We start from the raw sequence: 25,246 nt of genomic DNA, 5'->3' as shown, positions 1-25,246 counted from the left end.
TGGTGCACAGCCAGGGATTGAACCTACGACCTCAGGGATGAGAGTCAAACGCTGAAGCTTTGCGCCTTTAGAGAATAGACTATAATGGTCAGAAAATAAAGGTTTTATTTATTATTATTATAGTCGTAAAGCGTTATGTACCTCTGCCTTAACAGTGGTGGAAGGCGTAGACACCACCAGTTCAAGAGTCCCTTCACCGGCCCCTGCAGCATCAACACTAAAAGTAACAGGTTTGCCAACTTCAACGCCGCGTTCCTCCTCCCCACTCTCATCCAGATTCAGGCCTTCCAGGGTTCCTTCTAGTTCTGAAACAGTTGATCATCTTAAGACGTAAAACAAGGCTTTGTTCGAACACTTATATTCAAGAACGGCTGGATCGATATTCATGGTTTTTGAAATGGAAAATTCTTGTTTATTTTTTCACGTGTTGAACAGTAGGGCAAAGAAAAGAAATAAATAAAATTAAGCCAGCTGACATCACAAAGAAAAAAAATGAAATTAATGTTTAAAATCAACTTTAAATACAACAACGCCTCACCTCCAGGTCCCAATCCAGTGACACGCACCCGTCGGACATCGTATACGTTACACACGAACGGTGATCCCGGTACATGCCTTCCCCCACATTGTACGTGCACGCTGTGACGGCCGACCACCTCGGGCGTATACGTGCACGTGTAACGGCCTTCTCCCATGGGATTCACGTGCGTACGTACGTTCGCACCCCCCGGACCAGTTAGAGATACTGTTGGCTCGCATGCTGAGGAACAACAATCATTTTGTTTATCTCAGCAAGTACTGGTTTGAAATAAAAAGTATTTGTTTTGGATGTTACATGTATATATGAACCCGCTAAGGATATATATCTAACAGATTAATTTCCGGGCATTATGTTTCTCATTCAATTATTTTTATTAAATGAATTATTTATTTTATCAAAAACTTGTCCAGATGATAACTGACGCCGGAAAACAAATATTGGTGCCGACATTCGGAAGTTATGTGCGTACATATCAGTAAACAATTTTTATTCATATAGTAATTGAGAACATCTGGAATACTTCTCAAAATGAATCATCATCTATGAACAATAAAGCCGTCAACGCAACGCATCCACTTTAAAGGGTGTCCATGGGGTACGATGAGTGCCTTTTTGAGCAATCCTGGTTGAGAACGTTGCTCTATCATATAGAAAAAAATGCGTGCGTGTACTAGTGTACACATTAAGTGTGAGAAATAAGAAGTGAAACTTCTTTATGACCTTATTTTTCGAAAAATGATCTACTATATGCAACATTACAGAAATTGGTTAGTTAAGATTAACAAAAGGCTTTTATTATTACATATTTCATTTTACCTTATTACTACTAAGATTATTACAGAATTTCATTAATTGTAATAGAAATATTATTATTATTGTTATCGTTATTATAATTTTTTGTTATTAAAGGCTTCGCTTCTCAACCGTGGTAGGGACAAGAGAAAGAAGGCGCGTAACGGAAAATGTGACGCGTAACCGAAAAATGTGACGATTTTTTGTCCAACGCCGATAAAAATAAATTGCGAGGCTTTTGTGACTTAATAGAGTATGTAAAAAAATAGAGAACCAGCGTGGGTCCTAATATATTCTTATTTATTATGCGCATTTTTTTTATTTAGTCTTATATTATATTAGGTCCTTACATATGAAATTGGCGTTTTGTCGTACGGCCACTTTGACCTCACATACCTCCTCTTTGGTTAGGAATTTCAAATTCAAATTTGTACAGCTATTTACTCATGTATTTGTGCTTCGATGACCGTCATTCATTTGTTTTTTTCTTCTGTTTTTTTTTGGTTTGCGTCACTCATTTTACAAAATGGAAAACTTAAAGTATCGCATTATTTACGAGTACGAGTTCCGCCGTGTCACTAGTGCTGCGGAAACGACTCGAAGGGTGAATGATGTGTATGGCGGTCATGTTGCAAAAGAAAACACAGTTCGTTTTGGTTCCAACGTTTTCGTTCTGGAAATTTCGACCTGAAGAACAAGCCCCGTGGACGGTCTGAGACCCAAGTTGATAATGAAGTATTGAAGTATTGGCTATTGTGGAAGCGGATCCATCGCAAACCACGTCCGAGTTAGCTGCAGGCTGCGGTCTTAGTGATAAAACTATTTTAATTCACTTGAAGCAAATTGGGAAGATTAAAAAGCTTGAAAGGTGGTTACCTCACGAATTGACTGAAGCAAACCGGCAAACGCGCGTCGACTGCTGCGTTACATTACTGAATCGGCACAATAATGGAGGTATTTTAAACCGAATCATTACCTGTGATGAAAAATGGATTCTTTAAGATAATCGGAAGCGCCCAGCGCAATGGTTGGATCCTGGCCAGCCAGCCAAATCCTGCCCCAAGCGAAAATTAACCCCAAAAAAGTTACTTGTAAGCGTTTGGTGGACTAGTGCCCGGTATTGTTCATTGCAGTTTTCTCAAATCTAGCCAGACTATTACGGATGATGTCTATTGTCAGCAATTGCAAATCATGATGGAAAAGCTAGCGGCTAAACAACCTATGCTGGTCAATCGCTCCACGTCACTTCTACTTCACGACAACGCTAGACCACACACTGCACAACATACGGCTACCAAATTAGAAGAGCTTTAATTGGAATGTCTAAGACATCCTCCGTACTCCCCGGACCTTGCTCCAACAGATTACCATTATTTTCGAAATTTAGACAACTTCTTGCAAGGGAAAAAACTTAACCCTGATGAGGCAGTCCAAATCGCCTTCACAGATTTTATTGATTCCCGTCCGACTGGTTTTTTTAGTAAAGGGATCAATGAACTATCTATGAGATGGCAAAAGTGCATAGAAAACAATGGTTCATACTTTGATTAATTAAATATATTATATTCAAAAATATTCGACTTTTTGTTCCTCCCATACAAAACGCCAATTTCATATGTAAGGACCTACTATATGTAACTCTAACGGCGTGTTGTGTAACAAAAAAAAACCACAGCATCCCTTAATCATTTCCGTAGTGTCTTTTACACTTGTCACCTTAAAATACACTAACATTTCAAATTAAGTTCAATTTTATCAATCTGGTATATCACTTTGAAGATACCTTGCGGTACCAAGCGTTTCACATTAGCACAGAACATATTTAACGACAACACAATGCATCGAAGCATAATTACAAACAATTTGTTTATGCATTATTGTTTTGTAAACACATTATTAACTAGTGGTCATTTAGTTTTAATTTAACACGAATTACTTTTGGTGTTAACCTTGCTTTTTCGTATTTATTTTATTAGGCTATATACAATGTTACGTTGCCAACATAAAGCACAAGAGTTCAATAATTTTAAACTAGTTTCAAAGTTTTAATGAAATCCTTTAAAGTATTACGTAACGCATTTTGTAAAACGTTACGATGCGTGGCAGGGATTGAATTACGCGTTATTGTTAATATTATTTTCCACTTTCCAGTACTTTACACCACATAATGGTAAGTTATAGGTATAAAGAGTCACTGGAGTTGGTCACGAAACCTATTACCATTGGAAACAGAAACTTTACGACGCGTTTCATGGGGGGGGGGGGGGGTTAAGAATCTCCAAAAAATTGTGTGACGTAATACTTGAACGCTCCCTAAGCCGTTTGGTGACAATAATGTTTAACAACATATTGTATATAGTAAAAATACAAGGGAAAGTTCTCATCAACAATTACGAATCGTTGCATTTTGTTACGCTGTGGTACGAAATGAAGGAAAATATCTATCTAGTAGTAGGCAAAAGAAAGGCGCGCCAACCCCTGCCCTGTCCTGGACAAATGAACAATGCATACAATTTCTTGATGAAAACCTGAACCAATGGATACTCTTTAATAACATCCTAGAGGCTCTGTTATCTCTGCCTTTTAATAAAATTAAGAAATGTAATACAAAGTTCACGATTATCTTGTTGATAAAAGGGCCTTTTTTATATCCGAGGTGGAAATACATTTGCGCATCCCCTGCCCTCAAAGGTTGCAGGGGTATAGTCGCTGTCGCATTCTACCAGGACCTCAACGGCATGATACTCTCACAAACCTCCGGTGCAGTACACACTACATAGGAGGTAGGAGACGAGCATATCTTCTTCTATTTTCTCCCCGTAGGATTCGTCCTAAAGGTCTTCCTCTCTCGTTCTGCTGTCTCCTTCTGTAGCATAACATGCTCATTGAAGGATACCACTGCATTCCAAACCTCGTCACTACCGACCATTTTATTCACAACACAAGGCAAAGAAAGGTTACTACCCACCACAACGATGATAAAAGAGCCTGGGACCAGTGCTGGACAAGGCTACTTCTAATAAATTTACGATATTTATTTTACAATACGTGTTGTTTGATGATTTGCTATTTTAAAAGAGTACCAAGAGTTTTATTATACCGGCTTCTTCTCTCGGCCTCTGTCTTCTTTGCCGATGAGTAGGGATGTCTATCGAAATTTAACGACTTGTATCTTATGTTCCAACATAAACATATTTTATAAAAACATAATAACATAAAATTCATACAAATTAACTTACAGTGGAATCCGGTTAAATTAATTTCGGTGTTTTCTCCTCTAGCAGCCGATGTGAGACCCGGGCCCGACGCACGCGCATCCGGTGCGTTCGCGGGCGCAGACACGATGCACGTAAACGGCGAGCCGGGCACGGCGTGTCCGTTGAAACGAACGGACAACGTGTGGGGAGCTGCCTCCGTCGGTTTGAAATTCACCTGGAAATTTAGTTAATGTATTTTTTAATCCATTCAAAAGTCAAAAATCATATATTGATATAGGTAACAAAAAATAAACATACATTAATACTACTTCATACTTCTAATTTTACATTTACTGCCAGTCCTCAAATCAAGGACGTATAACGGGAGAAAAGAACTGGCAATACTCCGCCACTCTTTTTAATCGCCAAGTTTTAGTTTTCACAACGTTTGTAAGGAGCTGCAACAATCACACCATGTTCCAGGTGACATCAGCAGGAGGCATGGTGAAATAGGAGCACGCACTTACATTCTCATGGGAACAACACGCAAATACATAGTCGAAATAACTAACTTCACCGCATACACGAATTCAACTACGACCAGTCACCACAAGAAGCACCCGTTCACGAGTATGACGCATGGCCAGCGATCGGCCCCCTCGCCATATTTTAGGGAGAGAGGGAACCCGACGCATGGACGCCGCCACAAACAATGACATTTAAGCGAGCATAACGAATAATTTATAAATCAATAATTCATAAAGAATAATTTTACTGTATTATCGTGACTATAATTTGAATTTGATTTACACTTCGGTCTAAGTGACACGAGGTTGGCTATGCTAATACCAAAAATTAAAAAAAAGTAGAAATAATTGAATTTCACGGTATTTCGTTAACTACAAAATAAATTTAATTTATACTTTAACCCTCAATAACACGTGGTAATCATGATATTGAATTGTAGCTTATTTAACACGTTTGTCGGTTTACCATAGCAGTGCCATCTATTGATTACTTACTCAATCCAGTCGAAAAGTATCGACATTTGTTAGAATCTTTTGGAGTTATGTAAATTGTGACTGTCAATTAATTATAGACAAATAATTTGCAATAAAATAAAATTGTGACTATAATTTAAGATCTAAGCTATCCTATCTCTTAAGTTGGACCAGACTGCTGACGGTGTGCCAATTTAATTTAAAATCGGTTAAGTAGTTTCGGAGTCCATCGCGGACAAACATCGTGACAGGAGATTTATATATATTAAGATTAAAAAATATATATTCCTACCTTAAACCTCGCGTTTCCTTCGCTTTGCACAAAATTCGGCACATTCCTACCGGCCACGGCGACGATTATTTCCAAATTGCCAGCACCTGTTAAAGACATATTCTTCTAAATCCTGTTGAAAAACAGTGAAAAAGTGAGGCTTTGGCGCCGCCTTATCTAATGCATTGAAGGACAGTTTCCATAGACACAAAAACTTATGCTATAAATACGATAACTTCATAATCAGCATCCATTTCTAGAGGCAGGGCTCCTTCTATTTCCCCCCAGTACGCCCTGCCTCTGTATCTGGGAGCCAACTTCCTGACGATGTCCTCAGTCCACCTAGATGAGCGACCGCGAGGTCGTTTGTTTTACCGAGGTCTCCATGGAGCCTTTGGCTGCGGATATCTATGTTGCCCCTGCTAAGCGATGACTCCAAAGGTGTCCTGCTCTGTGACCAGCTTTAGTGCTTGCCCAAGGGAGGTGAGACGGGGCAAACGTGTCCACATTTGTAGCATCCCATACCTAGGCCCGTCCCGTTCATGGGATCAAAGGCATCCCATCCAGCCGCTCGCAATCGTCTCTGGATGGCTGAGACCAGAGCGGCGTGGTGAGAAATCCTGCACTCTTTCGACAATGGAGGCAATCCGAAGCTACCTAACTATAATTTTAGGACCGTTCAAGTACTACGTCACGCAATATTTGGAGATTCTTGACCCCCCCCCCCCATTAAACGCGCCGTAACGTTTCTGTTTCGTGACCACCCCCAGTGACTCTTTATACCTAAAACTTACCATTATGTGGTGTAAACTGGAAAGTGGAAAATAAATTGCGTAATTCAATCCCCGCCCCGAATCGTAATGTTTTACAAGAGGACCCCCCCCCCCCAAAATTCGTTACGTAATACTTGAACGCTCCCTTACTGAATTTTTGAATGATACATCCATCATACAAATAAATGATGAGCTCACCGGCATGGGAAGCGTTGATGGTGAAGGATATCGGTCGACCGACGGTGCCTGGTGATATATCCGTGACGGAGACGCGGGCAGCGCTGTACGCTTTGACTAGGAACGGACTTCCCTCTACGTGCCCGCCCATTGCGCCTGCGCGCACCTTTGACAAGGTTAAAAGCGTGATAAATAATAATGTTTATGCTGGCAGTCCCAGGCTGAAGTACAGTACAGGCAGTTCTTCATCAGGGTCTTGGGACAATTGTTTGTTATTTAGTTATCCCCCCCCCCCCCCCTCCACATCTTGTCAGCAAAAGTAAGCAAAACTGAAAATAATGGTTACATAAACGTGTTTTTGAAGTGAAACTGCTTTATCGGCGTTGGAAAAAAATTCACCGTCACATTTTTCGGTTATGCGCCATCTTTTTGATTGATTCGAAGCCATTAATAAAAAAAAAATATAATAACGATAACAATGATAATAATAATTTTATAACAATTAATGAAATTCTGTAATAATCTTAGTAGTATTACTACTAAGTTAAAAGTAAAGTTAAAATTAAATAATTGTATAATTTGTATTCATGTATTAATAAAAGTCTTTTGTTAAAATTTATCTAATATAACTTTATTTAACCTAAAGTTGCATATAGTAGATTATTTTTCGAAAAATAAGGTCATAAAGAAGTTTCACTTCTTACGTGTGTACACTAGTACACGCACAGAGTTTTTTTATGAAACACATTACAAAAATGCATTTCCTTTTCAAGCATAGACAATGTGTGGGTAATATTTGTAAAAAAGTAAATAATAACTGATGATGCAATCACCTAATAAGAAAATCAAAACGACGGACATCGAGAGCATTCTTTAAGTTCATTTTAGTCTACGTTAAGACATTGAAATAAAACGCTTTTTAGCCGGATTGAAGCCTATGTATGAATATAAACTTATAATTATTTACATGATTTTAAGTTTTCTGACGTTTCGCGTGCTTTACAGCGTGCGTGGTCACGGTGATGAAACGTCGGAAAATTTAAAATTATGTAAGTATATAATACATAGGCTATACATATACATAGGCTTCAATCCGGCTAAAAAGCGTTTTATTTCAATGTGTAAAAGCTATGTTAACAAAAGACAATACTACGTAAAGACATTAAAAAAAAAAACTCACTTCGATACTATGATCCCCAACGTCGACAGGTACAAACGATACAGTGTACCGTTTACTCGCTTCGTTTTCACCTATCGTATCATCAGCCGATACCTGAAAATAATAAGGCATAAGGTGTGTCAAAACTATCCATAAAAAATATCAAATATGAATAACAAAACAATGTATATGCCGCAGTAAAGTAGTTAAATCAGAGTGTTAATTAAATCTCTAGACAGTTAATTAAAGATCGATATTCAATCAAGTCGCTAAAGTTCCGTCAGACAAATGAGTGAACGAAACGTTTAACGAGTTTCCTAAACGCTCCTAGCAACAAGACTAACCTAACCATTAACAATAAAGCAAAACTTGGAATTTCCAAGCTCAGTTCATGATCTCACCAAAATAAAAATAACAAATGGAATAATCATGGCGGAGTCTTGTTTAAAAATTTTAATCAACACGCTGGCTTTCCATCAGACAGTTAGTTAAACGTTTTCGACGCTACTTTACTTGAATCAAAAAGCTAGCGACTTGATTGAATAGCTATATTTAATTAACTGTCTAGAGATTCAATTAACTACATTACTGCGACATATATAGTTTTATAGAACATATACAGAAATAATATTTTACCCGTGGGGTATGTTGGCCTAACCCGAGTCAGAACTTCATTGGGAAGTTGTATATAGGGAAGTTCTAAGAAACTGGAGTTCTACAAATAAATCTCTTCTCTTACGCAGAAAAATGTTTTGCATTTTGAATTTTTGTTTTAATTTTGAATAATCAGGTTAAAAAATTCTGTACCAATTAAAAACATCTAGATACTATTGACATCAATTATATTACGAGTTTGAATTTTTCTAATATCGGAGATTCTACGTAAATTTTGTTACTAATTTAAAATATATATTCGTTGTAAAGTAAAATTTGTATATTGATTACATTATCAGAAAAACTGTTACACAGTTTGTGTTTCCACCACATTAACGTCCTTTCTATTAAGACCATTTATACAATTAAAAAAAATTAGTGTATCTAATGATCTGGGAGGAAGTAATTAAAAACAAAGAAAACTAAGTATAAAAAAACTTTTATGATAACAAAAACATATCTATAGATGAATTTCCACTACTACAAGATCTGTACGCACGTGAAACCGTGGGATACTGATAGTTATTTATATTGAAATAAAACACTTTTTTACCGGATTGAAGCTAGTTATTATAAACTTATAATTATATTACATCATTTTAAATTTTACATAATCTTTTAGTCGATATCAACTCCGGGGAAATAAATACAGATAACACAACATTCGCTACAGCTGTGATACTTTTCACATTCAACACCTTTAGTCTTCAGTCACTGTGACCACGCACGCTGGAAAGCACGCGAAACGTCGGAAATTTTTTTAAATTATGTAAAACAATGATAAGTTTATAATAATACATAGCTTCGATCCGCTAAAAAAGTGTTTTCTTTCAATGTGTAAAAGCTATGTTAACAAAAGACAATACTAGTTATTTATAATTTTATCCAGCGTTTAAAATAGTGTAGAAAATATTCGTTTTAATTTGAGCCAGAAACTTGTATTTGACATTTATTTATTTATTTCCAGATCATTATTCTACCTTAACAGTTACAACTAATTCGATAAAACGTCAAAATTACACCTACACCGATTATCCTACAAAAAAAAACATTAAAAAAATATATTTATATGCCTAAATCTTATAACTAACAATATAGCTGCGCATGATTGCAATTAAGACTTGCCGAAACAAATAATTAATATTATAAATAAATAGCAAAACAAATCAAAGTCAGAGAGTTCACCTGCACTGGAACTGGTCTTCGAGCTGGTCCGAGTACTTCCACGTGTGGCGAGGCGGGCGAATCAACACTGAACGTATACGCATCGCCCACTGATACTTTGTCCGGGGATTCCCCCGAACCAGCGCCTATTACGCGGGCCGGCGCTGACACATGACATACGAATGGGCTGCCTGTAAAATATTAAACGAAATATTGTATTTTAAAGTAAGCCGTGTTGGCCTGCCTCCATTTCATTCTACCCTCTGCTTGTCTCATTAGAGATGTTGAGAGCCGTGATTTTCTTTATTTGTTCATACCAAGTAGACGATCGACCCCTACTTCTTCAGCTCTCACAGTTTGTCGAGACTATCCAGTTCTCTGCTGGAAATATTGCCAAAAAGAATCCCTTGACCGTTTTGTGGTGATCTTCAGTTGGTTGAGATCCATTCTCTTGTTGCTTCTTTTTACAATCCATGGTATCCAGAACAATCTCCTCTAACATTTTTGTGCGATCGTCCATGAGTAAAATAATGCGATACCACACGAATTGACCTGGACTTTGATGAAGCTGGACATAGTTTTACGTCCTATACATAATAGATAATGTGAGAGGTGCTAGACCATGACCATGAGCTGCTGATTATAGAGATAAAGATAGATAATAGAACCATGTTGATTTCTCGAAGCTTTTTTTGAAATACTAGAAAAATAAATCGCTACGAGCTTTTTAGGTCTGAGCCTCAGTTTCATCTGTTTCATGATCACTTGTTAATCTAGTAGTCAGCCTTCTGTGCCCGACACACGCCGTCGACTTGGTCTAAAGCAAGCCGGTTTCCTCACGATGTTTTCCTTCACCGTTCGAGCGAATGTTTAATGCGCACATAGAAAGAAAGTCCATTGGTGCAAAGCTGATCGAACCTACGACTTCAGGGATGAGAGTCGCAGAAGCCACTAGCCCAACTTTCCTACCGTTTGTATTATCACGACTTTTTCCTGAAAGAAGCCACGTTGTCCACTTGCTACTGTTCCTACCTCTCTCCCTACATCCAGATCCATGATCTTCACCATATTCGGTTATTCTACATATAACTTAACCCTACCAGTACCTCCTGGATTTGGTCCAGGTATACAAAACCTATCGAACCCGATGTCACCATGGGATATTAACTGTAATAGGTGAGATCAACACGATTTCGTAGTTCAACCCAAAAACTTCTTCAGAAGACTCACAATATTACTATTTCTAACGCATGGAGACGCAATGTCTCTGCATAGAGAGAGAGAAAGAGAATCAAGCCGATCAGTAATGCCGGCCATAAAAATTTGTTTTCTCAAACACGGATTTTCTATGCAGCTTAATGGTTTTTATTTAATGTAATAGCAGGCAAACGGGCAAGAGGCTCACCTGATGTGAAGCGATACCGCCGCCCATTGACACTCACATTGCCAGAAGGCTCGCAAGTGCGTTGCCGGCCTTTCAATTTTTTATTTATTTAATGGTAAACAGATATGAAATAATGAGTAGGCAGCAAAATTGTAAGCAAAAGCTCTTACCAGGCACATGGTCGCCATTGAACCTCAACTCGACGGTGTGCGGTCTCGGATCCCTTGGGGTGAAGCTGATGGCGTACGTGTGGGCGCCTTGAGCAGCAGCAGCGGTTGGTACTCTACCACCGTTGACGGTGACTTCTAAATTTCCCGGCCCAGCGGCCATTGTTTCAACTGGAAATTATAAACATTAGAAAAATCTTCCAAAATTTGAACGTGATTTTGATTGAACTAGACTTGTTATTTAATAATATGGCATATAATACGCACATACATGCATTCGCGCATACGTTTACAAAACACGGCAGAAAGGCCGACAACGCACTTGCGAACCTTCTGGCAGTGTGAGTGTCCATGGGCGGCGATATGACTTAACATCAGGTGAGCCTCTTGCCCGTTTGCCTCCTATTAAATAAAAAATGAATTCTATACTTATACGTATTATTCATTTTTTTATACCAAATTAGAACATTATTTTTTTTTCGAAATTCCGCCATTATCGCTTTCTGGCATTGAGGGTCCATGGGCGGCGGTATGACTTTACATCAGGTGAGCCTCTTGCCCGTTTGCCTCCTATAATATAAAAAATGAGAACATTATTTTTTTTTCGAAATTCCGCCATTATCGCTTTCTGGCATTGAGGGTCCATGGGCGGCGGTATGACTTTACATCAGGTGAGCCTCTTGCCCGTTTGCCTCCTATAATATAAAAAATGAGAACATTATTTTTTTATCGAAATTCCGCCATTATCGCTTTCTGGCATTGAGGGTCCATGGGCGGCGATATCACTTAACATCAGGTGAGCATCCTGCCCGTTTGCCCCTTGTTCTATAAAAAACGATACCGGCAACAAACTTGACTCGGTGTAATAAAATTAACAAAAAGCCAGCAACGCACTTGCGTGCCTTCTGCCAGTGTCCTTGGGCGGTTGGAGCTACACTGGGAAAGAAATAACATACAAACCTAAGAATGTGACAGGTTTCCCCACAGTACCATGAGCTACATCCTTAACACGTATGGCAGTTACATCATACACCTGTAATGAATACATACAAATATGGTATTTTAATTAATTTTGTCAACGTTAGACGTACTATAGAAATTAAAAACGCAGTTTGTCGATAAAAAGTGATTGAAGTTAAACAATACAATTTATTTCATGTAATATATGTTCCAAAATGCTTTAAAGCGTCGTGCAACAACTTTCTGAACTTGGTATTAGAATTCTGTATCGTCAAAATTGTAAATAAATGTATATATTATATTCTATTTCGACTATGGAAATTCAGAGTCTAGCATGTGGAAAACATCATGGACCCAAATCGTAATTTTATTTTTCTCTCCAACATAGCACATGAGGAAAATAATATACTTATAAAAATAAGCTATAGAATTATATACATATATAAATGTACACGCGTGAAAATGACAGAACTTAAGAAGTAACTATACCTTCAGGTGGAACGGGCTGGCCGGTATCGGTTGAGAATCGACAAGAACATTCAAGCGATGCTCGCCAACAGCTCTCGGCACGAATTCCGCTCGAAAGGTACCAGCACCAGCCGCTGAGACTGCAGCCGGGACCGAAGCCCCATTTGGACCTACGCCCCATCATTTCTCAGCTCACCGCAACGCCCTAACTTGCCCTAAATTTATCCCCTAGCATCTAATCCTATCTGATATTGACGCTTCCATTCTAAGCTCCCCAAGTCATGCATTTTTATTAGTGCTAATACTAATAATTGTAAGATGTTTGGCACTTTTCAGAAAATTTAGAAGTTTTTGACGGGACGCCTAAAAAAGGCCGCTTATGGACACACATGCGGGTGCGTTGCCGGCAATTGAGTGGGAAGGATGCAATAAACTGTTAAAATTGCAACACTACAAAGGACAGTATTGATAAATGTTGTGATATTGCCAGAGATCTTTAGATTTTCTTACAAAAACTTGTATGAGTAATTTTTCACTTAAAAGAATTAGCACCAATGTTTGAAAGTTAGATTTTTAGAGAGTTATACAATATATTGATCTACATGAGCAAGTTAGGGCGAAGCTGATGACCACATGATAGGTACCTAAAGACCGCTTCCGACCACAGATGACATCTGAATACTTTTGAAGTTTCTATTGGCGTGTTAGGGAAAAATTAAGAGTATTTTTTTACGATGCGCGCACACCATCGCAAAAAATCCGACACCCTGAAGTTAGATATAGTCAACCTTTTAGTTTTTTTGAGGTTATACTTCTTTGGCGCGTTAGGGAAAAATTATGAGAATATTTTTTTCTATTGTTAGTGTCGTTTTTTCGACAAACGTCGAATAAGGCGAAAGATGAAATGTTCGTATAGTTTTTATCTTGTTACGCCAAAGAAGTATAACTTCTAACCCGTGTACATACACACACGTTTTTAATAGATTTACTAAAAAAAACAGGCAGCAACAACGCGTTATTTCAAAACCAATAAAACATTATTTAAACCGTTATAAGTTACAAATTAGACAGAGAAACGAGACGAGGTAAGAAATTCATTCTAAAACACATCATAACTTGTATTCTTGATATAATTACTGTAGGTTAATTGTAAAAATGCTTTCACGATTTTTTTTTAAATTGAATTAGACAATATGTTTTGGGTTCCAAAGCCTGATAGTAAACATTCGTTTAGCAACAATGTTGAATCAACGCGTTGCGGAGATGTTCTGAGACACTGCGTCAACATCCGTTCGTTGAGATCTCGCCTGTCGAGCGGTACAGATACCGGCAAACATTTTGAACAAATGTCATTGCCAAGAAGCGATTTTTAAGGAGCGGGGAGTGACGTGTCGATCGCGTGATTGGTAACTCAGTTGACGTTTGTGTCCCGAGCTGTGTACGATGCTCAAACTTTCCCCCACTCCCTTGTTTAATGCTCAAGAAGTTTGCCGGTATCTATTAATCGACAAATGTAGACGAGAGGACTTGTTTGCGACCATTTGTTTATGTCTGTAGTGATAAAATAATGCAAAAAATTGTTCTGTTTCAATCAAAAGCATTGTATACATCAGATACAGAGACCGCAACATTTTAGCTTGTGGACAACCTTTATTGGTAATAAAGCTTCCAGCAACATTCTTGCCGCTCAGCAACTGTTGCCAAACGAATGTTAACCATGATTAGGACAGCTAATTGATCTGCCAATGTCAACTTATTTTGATTAAAAAAAAAACATATTTTCACCATGTCATCGGTAGCGGTACTCGTATTACTTAACCTAAATTAGAATTATGAGAATCGTAAGTGTTAGTAGCAAAGCTAAATCTTTCCCTCTAGCCCCTTAATGTGTTTTTTTTTCATTTCCAGCCTGTAATAAAATATGCAATGCAAAAACAAGGTTCGATCTGTTTTGTACGGGGTGAAAAGACTGTATCTAAGTACATATCAACTAACATTGTTTATATTAGGGATGCATCCTACATTTCGAGGATACTTTACTGCCGTTATGATAGTTTTTTTTAAATTTCGCGATTTAAAGCGTAACCGCTTTGATCTAGTTCGCTGCTAATAAGTCACGGACTATCTATGCCCGGGGAATTCCCGAGTTTTATTCAGTTTGTTGTTTCACTCGCAATTCCATTTCGCTGGCTTTAGTTGGCTCGTAACTGCTATCGCGTTTTATTTTAAACCAAATAAAATAAATTACAGAATTACAAATAATCTTATCAATGTTAATTATTAACAGTTATTTAGTTTAATTATTACTCTTAATTCTTAGTTTTAATAACTTAACCTTTAATCTCATTCCAAGTTTGTGACTGTCTATATTTTTAAATATAAATTAAAAATTTAACCAAACTTGATATATTTTACCTTAATTTAATTTTATAAGCGTTGGTATCGGTATGGTATCGGCAAAAAGGCGTATTGATGCATCCCTAGTTTATATATTTGTTATATCAATACAAGTATGTATACGGCTGGCAGGCATCTGAACAACTCTTCTGGACACTATGTACTAAATTTAATAAACAACACATCATTGAAAAACTTCTTTATAAAAAGTAATAATTCAAGGTCTTTAGCATTAAAACAAATGTTATATTACAACTTACCTTCAACATTGACTTCAATTTGTTCTAAAGTAGCGGAGGAATGATGTAAGGTAAGGAATGTTGGCTGATGAAGTGGCACTGGACCTGGTATCGTCACTTTGGCACCACTTACACCACCTTCAGACACATCAATGACTAGAGGACAACCTGGCACTCTCATCTATAAATAAATTATAATACAATTATATATTAAATTATTTTTATGAAATCAGACTTCATCTACAGTAATATTTCACTTTATTGATACCAATGAAAAATGTTAATTTAAAAAAATGTGTGCGTGTACTAGTGTACACACGTAAGAAGTGAAACTTTTTATGACCTTATTTTTCGAAAAATAATCTACTATATGCAACTTTACAGAAACTGGTTAAATAAAGAATTAGATAAAATTTAACAAAAGGTTTTTATTACCATAGACATGAATACAAATAATACAATTATTTCATTTTACCTTATTACTACTAAGATTATTACAGAATTTCATTAATTGATTTATTACTATCACTGTTATCGTTATTATGTATTTTTGTTATTAATGCCTTTGAATCTCTTCCAATCAACCGTGGTAGGGACAAGAAAAACATGGCACGCAACGGAAAAATGTGACGCGTAACCCAAAAATGTGACGGTAATTTTTTCCAATGCCGATAAAGAAGTTTCACTTCAAAAACTTGTGTGTGTACTTATGTCCACGCGTTAAAAGTTATTCTTTAGCGTAACAAGATAAAAATCTTTTTTAAGATAAAAATCTTTTTTAAAATTATATCTTCCGCCTTTTTCTGCGTTTGTAGAAAAAACGACACAACATAGTAAAATATTCAATACAAGTTTTATCACAACGCATTATCTAGAGTTACATAAAGTTAATTAAATATCACAAAAAAATATTTCTACATAACTAAAGAAATTGACATTTCTTAATTTAAAATGTTGACTACGATAACTTCAGGGTGTCGGTTTTTTTGTGACGGTGTGCGGGTGTCGGTTTTATGTGACGGCGTGCATCGTAAATAAATTCTCTTATCATTTTTCTCCGCACCAAAAGAATTATAAGTAGTTAGAATTAAAAACATCACAAAATATATGGTGCTGTCTCTTCATTACTTTGGTATATACCACTTGTTTTCATATCATTTACCTCATACTGTAAGACAACCATTATTTTGAGAATACAGTCAAAACCGTTTACATCATGTAGGACATACATACCGGTTATATTGACCAAAATCAAGGGTCCCGGCTGAATTCTATTTATTAGGTACTTATTAACAACTATATCTGCTGTTATGACTATTGGTTTTTACAACCAAATAGGAGTAGTCCCTTTGATGTTGTTATAACAAACTTTGACGGTACTTTATCATTTAAATACATTAAATTGATTTGGACCTTCAATTTGAAAATTCAAATTCAGAACACAACATAATGCAGTACACAAGTTATCAAATAAATAGAGGAAGAGAAATAGGAATTTCTAAGTAAAAGAGTAATTGTCAAGGATCTAGACTTGGACAATGATTTTCCTTGAAAGGAAACACTTTTTTACCGTACTGAAGGTATGTATTATTATAAACTTATTATTTTACATAATTTTAAATTTTTTCGACGTTTCGCGTGCGTGGTCACGGTGACTGAAGACAAAAGGTGTCACCGTGACCACATACGTTGTTGTATAAGTTTGTAATAATACATAGCTTCACCTGGTAAAAAAGTGTTTTCTTTCTATGTGTAAAAGCTATGTTAACAAAAGACAATACAATGATTTTCCTATTGTTATATTTTTGTATTTAGCAATGACTATCTTTTGATCTTAGTAGACTCAAACCATAAACAGGTATGTTAGGACAGGAGTATGGACTAAATTAATAATTAATATATACTCACTTTATTAAATGACACATTGACAACATGTTCACATGCTTCAGTAGGCGTAAAAGAGACAGTGAATCTTGCATTGCCCTGAAAAACAAATGAAAATATAATTCATATACCTCATAAGTCAGATAACTGAATTTGTAATCTAATGTAAACCAGACCCTATAAAAAACTGATAATCTTTGTTATTAATATTAGGTCTAAAGGCTAGTTTTAAAACTTTATTTAGAACTTTGGTTGTAGCTTGATTTCAGACTCAATCTTCTCAAACCAATTATTATTGCAAAATAATAGAGTAGAATATAAGATTTATCATACCTGTGGATGCACTTGAGTTGGAATGTTAAGACCTCTAGCAGCCACAGTAATTTCTAGATTTCCTTCCCCAGCTTGGGCTGCATCTACTGCTAACTGTACTGGCACACCCATACGGGCTAAAGTTCCTCCTGTCACACTTACTAGTTTGCTATCATATGCTTTACATATAAATGGGGTGCCCTGAAATAAAAACCAAGCATAAATAAACAAATATGTTAATTAAGTGTGAAGTTAGCTTAATTTCTTGAGTTATACTGATAATATATCTAAAACTAAATATATACAGTATATAGTATAAATAAGTTAATCGCAATTCTTTAATTCATAACAAGCTATATCTATTTTAACTATTAACAAATTGATTATTTTGACTAAGATCTTGCAAAGCTATAACTAGTATTTGGTTATCAAGTCAAGTCAAGCCTGAGGAACTTAAATAAGAGACAATTACGATTATACTTAATAACTTACTGGAACTGCTTGATTGTTATAATGCGCAGTAAGTGTATGTGGGCCGACGTTTTTGGCGGTAAAACTAGCCACCAGACCAGAGACTACATCCCCAGTTAGACGAACGGGGACTTCGCCTCTTGGTCCTTTGACCGTAACATTTAACTCTCCACCTCCAGAGCCTTCCACTCGTACTGAACATGATACGAGTTCTCCAACAGGTATTAGTTCTGAAAATAAATATTTCCCTATTAATAATAACTTTAAAAATATTATTTTAAAGATAAAAATAGCCAATATTCGGTAGGTGTTAAGATAGAGACTCTTGATATTTATTATTTCGATATTGGAATTTGGTGCGACGGAAGTTTGTTTTCATAGTTTTGTTTACATTTAAAAATCGACAATTTACTGATTACTTAGTTACTCATCGTAAAAAAAATAAACTGTCAGTTGTCAAATGCACTGTCAGAGATTAATAACACAAATGTCAAAGTATTTTTTTTATGATCTATTGAATTGAAAATTAAAATTGATTGAATAATGCCATTCTATGCTACATACCGTTAGATATCCAACAGCAGCTAACAATGTAAAAATCATATTATTATAAATGGACCCCTAGGTCTTAGAATAATAAATGAGTTATTTTACGATATAATGGGTACTTAATGAGAATTGGTACTAACCTATTTGCGTAGTATCAATAGTGACTCTTTGCGCAGGTGCCACGTGGAATACAAAAGGCGAGGAGGGCACAGGCTCTCCATTAAATTTAATGTCAACACGATGAGGCGTCGGCGTTTCAGGCCTCCAAAAAACAAGGCAACGACCTCCACCCACCACCTAAAAATAATTATAATAATTTAACCTACGCATTAAATTAAATATCCGTCATGAGTAAGGTACTCACTGTCTATTTTAATTAATTTTGGCGAACATAATATACATTTAAAACGTTTAAAGTCAGTATGAACAGTTGCTATTTATCCGAAAGTGATTGAGCTTAATTAATGTAAATTGTAAAGCAAACATCGTTTGCGATGTCAAACTAATAAATTAAACAAGTACATATGTACAATCGAAATAAAAAAATAATTAATAATATTTCTAAATAAGAACAATGGGAAATAAATCGTAATTCAAACTAATATTTTGGTGATCTAGGGAATGAAATTAATTAATATGTAAATAAAACAATACATGCGTCAGATCATAAAAAGATTGAATCAAATATATTGAGACAATTTTATATTGTATGCATATTGAACCAGGTTTGAGAAAAATAAAATTTTAAAGTTTAAATAGATAGAAATATCAAATTATAATATCTCATTTGATTTTCCATCGAAACAAATTTACTTCATTCATATACTTAAAGCATTTATACGTAACCGTATTAACATTATGTAAATATACTTACTTGTACATGATTAGGGACTTCCCCTTCGTTGATTGAAATTTCTAATTGCCCTTCACCCGCAGCACTTGCATCGACTATAAAAAGTTAAAGAAAATTTAATTAGCTGCCATTACTTGAGCTAAACTTTTAGGTTCTTTTTCTTATAACCACAACTACATGACACATAAGTTGGATTAATCATAAACTTATAACTTTATCTATGGACTCGAAAAGTATTCACAGATTATAAATATCAATCAGTCTATACTCTTTAGGCTCACAAATTTGCATTAAAAATATATAAAATAGATAATGAATAGTTTTTAAATTGTGTATTGTTTTACAAAAGGTCACCTCTAAATTGGCTTTGTTGTCCAACGAGTGCGTTTCCCACGTCGGTCACTTTGATGAGGCTGGCGTCGTATACCTTGGCAATCAATGGACCAGCGGCTAGTTTTTCATCACCAATTGATACCTAAAATGAATATAATATTCGTTAATATTAATATAATTAACTTACCTCCCAATTAAATTTTAATTTCGTATTGTTTCTGTTTCAACATTATTTAGTCTATTTTCATCACTGCGCAAAATATTTGCGTAATTGGAATATGCTTGCAAATTATTCACAACTTTCGAGATGACAGTAACTTCTTATATATGAGAACGAAATAGAACCATAGACTACACTAATATATTATCAAAGTCGATAAAAATTAGTAAACAATTGATGAAATCGAACAATAGTATTTGCTTCTTTTCCATTGTTTTTTTATAGAAAGGCATAAAATTAATCTCTTTGGTAACGGAAATTAATTCCAATTTGTATTCTACCTAAATTTTAACGTTGAATGTTGCAATTCATTGTCTATGTCATTTGACGTGATAGGGTTTTTTTAAATTACGCAAAGCTTAAGAATTTCTCTGTTCCTAATGTTTAGCTATTATTAATATTATATCATACTCTAAGTCTATGTTTATCTATTGTTTTATTATTTCAATCACATTAATTATATTTACGCTAATAAATAAAACTATGTAAAATATGTATCTAATTAAAATTACGGTGTAAAAATTTTTATTACGCAGACATAAATCAAATAGCATGACATATTATATTAACGACAAGAAACCAAAGGAGGTTTGAAGATTTGGCGAAACTTTTTATTTTCACGCTCCTTCGTCCGTGGACCGTTGTGGATGATTGACATGACAAATTATCAAGTTCCAAAAGATACCTTAATCTTTTGTCACACGTTTGAGAGACGAATGTAAATGTTTTAATTATGAATTAGTGATAAAAAAAATGTAGTGCATAAGTTATAAATATTGTTTGGCATTTATAATTTATATAAATAAATTAAAAGCCTATGAAGACTTTTATAAAAATAAATAAATAATGTTGGTAACAAAACCAATAAATAGAAATAAAAGCATTTTTAGTTCACTTTGAAGCCGATTCATTAAATGAATTTATGTCGGTCAATTGTCAGATCCAACAAGGCACTTTTAAATTTTGGCGCCATTTTAAACATTTTAATTGAAAGGATTAGAACATTGGAATTTAAACTCACATCAATTAGGTGCGTTCCAACTTCATCTGGCGTAAACTCGATTCTGAAAACTCCAGGTCTTTCTGCCACATCCAAAACTCTGGATGTCAAAAGACGTCGCGACGGGGCTGTGACACTTACACCAACCTGTGAATAGAATATAGTGTTATTATTTTAACTTCTTATAATCATAAATATTCTTATGATAGACAAATAAAAAATAAAACTACGACAATTTTTATTATGCAAATACGCAAATTCGTAAAATTTTAGATTGTAGAAATGTAATTATACTCTGTTTTGGTATAATTTTAGAGTCCATAGAAAATTTGATGATGCACAGGCTAAAAAAAGGTTGCCTAAATATCCCATATTATAATAGGCCTACTTTCTCACGTTTATTAAATGTCAAACAAAATTTTCTTTGTTTTTGCTTAAAAATTGCCATGTATACCATTTATTATAATAAAACACACACATATCGTAACTTTCAATTAATTTTTATTTATACTCACAATGAGTTTATCAACCTACTTAACATTAATACAGCTTCTATGCATTATAAATAGTTCAATACGTTTTATTTTAACATTAACTATATACATTTGTGCCATCGCGCTACACCCAAGGGGCCGAATGTTGTCACTTTTCTCTCATGGTTTCACCAATAACTAAGCAGCTCTTTGACATAAAAATACTAATACATTTGGAAACGTTTTACGTAAAGCAAATAAAATTTCTTTCATTAATTAAAAATAGATAAATATCTATATCTTAACAAAAGAGGAACAGCTACAGAAAGTTGTTGTATATAACATAACATAACACACAAACATATGATAAATGCAACTCTTTGTTTGGAGCTGGGTGTCAACTGCCTTAAATCATTTCAAACTTGAGCTTATAATGAACAAGAAATTAACTTATTGTAGGATACATAAATGTAAGTGACACTTATATTAGGTTGTATTTATATATTATCAAAAACGAAAATGTTATATTACAATTTATGAGTGTGGGAAAAACTGAAGGGCTCATTTTGGTTTCAAGTGTGCGATAATTGCTGACTTTTGGTTTGCGCTTCTAATTATTAACTTAAATAATATTTATATATATGTAATTTAACTAATGTTAGGTTAAATAACTCGCGTAAGCATTATAAAACCTAAAAACTAATTGTAACACAAATTATGAAGACATTTACGGCTTACGAAAGAGGATGTAAGGAAATATTTTAGGAAGCGAGTAGGCCGACTTTATTTAGTAACAATTTAGTTTTTGATTTAAAATATTAATTTATCGTTTGTTTAATGTTTAATTTCAGTTTTCTTTTTTAACAATCAACGTGCTTATGTTTTCTGTTTCATATATTTTGTTATTAATGTTTTGGCTTTGATAATATGGATAAGCTACAGCTTATCTAATGTATTGTAATCTTACAAGATTACTTATAACTTACTAAATAAAAACAATGATAATACTGTGGTACTATTATAGGTACTTACGGAGTCCTTGCCTCACATTACACCTCATTCTTAGTTCTCTATGCTTTACTAGATATATGTTATAAATGTTTTTTTAATTAATTATATTACAATTGTTTACAAATTCTCTTAAGACTAATAATATGTCTAACGGATTTGGATTTATGATGTGATTTCCTTTCCTGATGATTGTTTTCTCCGTACGAGATAGTGTTCTGTTGAAACACAGCTGGGGGCTGAGTGAACGACCCAAGGGTTAAGAATAGATCGCATTACTACTTGGCCATGGGTTATATCTATACGTTTTATAGGAAATATATTAATTTTCTTATACATTACCTAGTTATCAAATTATTCCATAAATTGCAAAATTACCGCTCATAGGCAATTCAGGCTAGAACGTCGATCAAACTTAATTTAGTTATCTATAGCTATCAAACCATTTTTTCTCTATGTAAATTGACATATTTGACAACGCTCAAGACGAGATTGTCATGTCAATACGTTTTAGACTATGGTCCACAGAGTCAAGACCATACTCTCGGTATGTCAAATCCAGTACATTTTGACATGTGTCACAGTCAAAAACAAGAAAATTTAAATATTTCCTATCAACGCTCACCGGTTAAAGCCTTTACAGATAATATAACATTATATTTTATATACACATCTATATAAAAGCTTTTTATATAAAATTACGAAACTTATGATACAAACCGTGAATGTTGAGCGAATTTGAGTTTCATTCGCTCCCTTAACGCGCTTTTGAACAAAATGGTTGAATAGATGTTTTGTATGTAGCTTTGAGCATTTCAAATAATACATCAAAAGAAAACAACCTTTTAAAAATAATGAGAGAAATGTTTATAACATTGTATATATTTCATAATTAATCATCTTTATATATTGTTAAAGTAGTTCTGGGTACCAATGGACGTTCTATGTTCGGTAACACTTGTAGGGTGAAGGAAAACATAGTAAGATTCTAAGACCCAATACGCCAGCTTTCTCTCTCGGCCTACACCCTCTGTCTTCTTTGCCGATGGGTAGGGTCTACTGATTCAAATTTAACGACGTGGAATAAGTGATACCTGTATCTTATATTCCGTACTGAACATATATTTTTATTTTATTAGAATGATCACGAAACAGATACACAGAAAGGTTAAATGACATCATATAAAAACGAAAGTTGTGAATAGTCCTCTCAATATCGATGAACAAACTTGGAATTGTGTGGTACGCAAACTCAATATTAAAATGGGGATCTATAAACCCAATAGAATCTGTGCGAGGGCGACCTTGAAGGTCATAGCGGCTTGGTAAAACCATTGTAGTTTTTTAATATTCTAGGAGGCAAACTGGGAAGAAGCTCACCTGATGTTAAGTGATACCCATGAACTATCACATTGCCAGAAGGTTCGCAAGGCTGGTATTTCAAGGCAATTCGTGAAAATATTCCCCATGAATGTACACTCTTTTCTTGAAGGACCCTAAGTCGATTTGGTTCGAAAATATTACAGAGGGCAGCTAGTTCCACATAGCAGTGGTGGGCGACAAAAACTGCCTTAGAAAACGCCCATTTGTGGACGACGTTAGTAATGTCATTAATGTAAAATATATCTTCTGTACATTTAAACCACATAAAAACCTTCCGGAGAGTTCCAGTTGGTCCAGTTTTATATAGATTTATTAATATTATCGACCTTGTTTAAATAATAAATGATGTATTAATTCGCATACATTTGATTCAACAATATATCAAATTGTCGACTTTATTTCTTCAAATAAGGTGTGGTGTGTGGTAAATGAACATGAGCCATAGGATCCAAAATGTTACAGTAATATTTTTAATTAGTTGGTGTAATCGTTTAGTTGTTATTTTATTTGGTAGAACATCTTTGTTGCTAAAAAATACAACAGCGATTTATGGCACTTTCTACCGCGTATTACCTCTTTGTGGAACCAGCTGACAGTAAGTATTTTCTGACTTTGGGCGAGGTGAAGAGCGTACTGAAATGTCGGCAACACATCCACTAGTTTACTCATGGCGTTGGAGATGTTCATAGTGACCCTGGCCTGGTCGCCTTGGGCTACGTTTTAATTGTCATCGAGTGTAGACAATGGAAGTACGATACGTGTCATTGACCTCTAGATTCGCTATCGTATCTGCGATCAAAGCGAAAGACATATTGTCAAAGATGATATTGTCTGTGACTGGAGTTGCCCAAGGAAGAAGCAGATCAGACGCTCGAACTCAGCGTTCAGTGGTCCACAATAAGTACGCGAATATATATAAAGTTTTTATACAAATAGACTTGAGAATCTATATATTTATTTCGTGTATCGCTTAATGCACGGTCAAACTAGTTTAGATTACTATTTGAATAATTTACCTAAATGCATTTCATACTCCGTTAGAACTAATGCTACTCGCTTGTATTATTGTCTTTGAAGCGAACGCTACAAATTAAAATAACCTTTTTGTGTTTTTGCGCTTATTTAATTCTTCTAATAAGTATTTTTTAAAGTAATACTTCTTTTGGCGCGTTCGGGATAAATGATGAGAGTAAAATTTTACGAGGCGCGCACACAACTTGGCCCAAAACCGACTCCTGAAGCTATCGAAGTCAACATTTTAAAATAAAAAAAAAATGTTCATTACTTCGAAGTCAAAAACCATTTATTCATATTAATTATTCAATAAAAAAGGAAATATACATTAAATGCATCTCATTTTACATTTACTGCCAGTCCTCAAATCAAGGGCGTAGAACGGAAGAGAAGAACTGGCAA

The 25,246-nt window shown here is 35.1% G+C and overlaps 1 protein-coding gene across 3 annotated transcripts in view; it reads right to left on the bottom strand.

The window, feature by feature from the left end:
• The window catches only part of LOC123717678 (filamin-B), a 136,459-nt gene that overhangs the window by 20,847 nt on the left and 90,366 nt on the right, over window positions 1-25,246 (bottom strand). For all 3 annotated transcript variants that reach the window (XM_045673809.1, XM_045673812.1, XM_045673811.1), the window contains 18 exons: window positions 20,988-21,113; window positions 19,768-19,888; window positions 19,435-19,508; window positions 18,701-18,857; window positions 18,033-18,241; window positions 17,562-17,741; window positions 17,253-17,327; window positions 15,366-15,525; window positions 12,730-12,878; window positions 12,241-12,313; window positions 11,284-11,451; window positions 9,751-9,920; window positions 7,933-8,025; window positions 6,774-6,918; window positions 5,824-5,909; window positions 4,573-4,765; window positions 539-760; window positions 142-305 (listed from right to left, as the gene is read on the bottom strand). In XM_045673809.1, the coding sequence (XP_045529765.1) occupies window positions 142-305; window positions 539-760; window positions 4,573-4,765; window positions 5,824-5,909; window positions 6,774-6,918; window positions 7,933-8,025; window positions 9,751-9,920; window positions 11,284-11,451; window positions 12,241-12,313; window positions 12,730-12,878; window positions 15,366-15,525; window positions 17,253-17,327; window positions 17,562-17,741; window positions 18,033-18,241; window positions 18,701-18,857; window positions 19,435-19,508; window positions 19,768-19,888; window positions 20,988-21,113 (2,565 nt within the window). The remainder of the gene's footprint in view (window positions 1-141; window positions 306-538; window positions 761-4,572; window positions 4,766-5,823; window positions 5,910-6,773; window positions 6,919-7,932; window positions 8,026-9,750; window positions 9,921-11,283; window positions 11,452-12,240; window positions 12,314-12,729; window positions 12,879-15,365; window positions 15,526-17,252; window positions 17,328-17,561; window positions 17,742-18,032; window positions 18,242-18,700; window positions 18,858-19,434; window positions 19,509-19,767; window positions 19,889-20,987; window positions 21,114-25,246) is intronic.

This window comes from Pieris brassicae, chromosome 13 (genome assembly GCF_905147105.1).
Source record: "Pieris brassicae chromosome 13, ilPieBrab1.1, whole genome shotgun sequence".
Taxonomy (NCBI): Eukaryota; Metazoa; Arthropoda; class Insecta; order Lepidoptera; family Pieridae; genus Pieris; species Pieris brassicae.
This window is presented reverse-complemented; position numbering and strand designations above follow the sequence as displayed.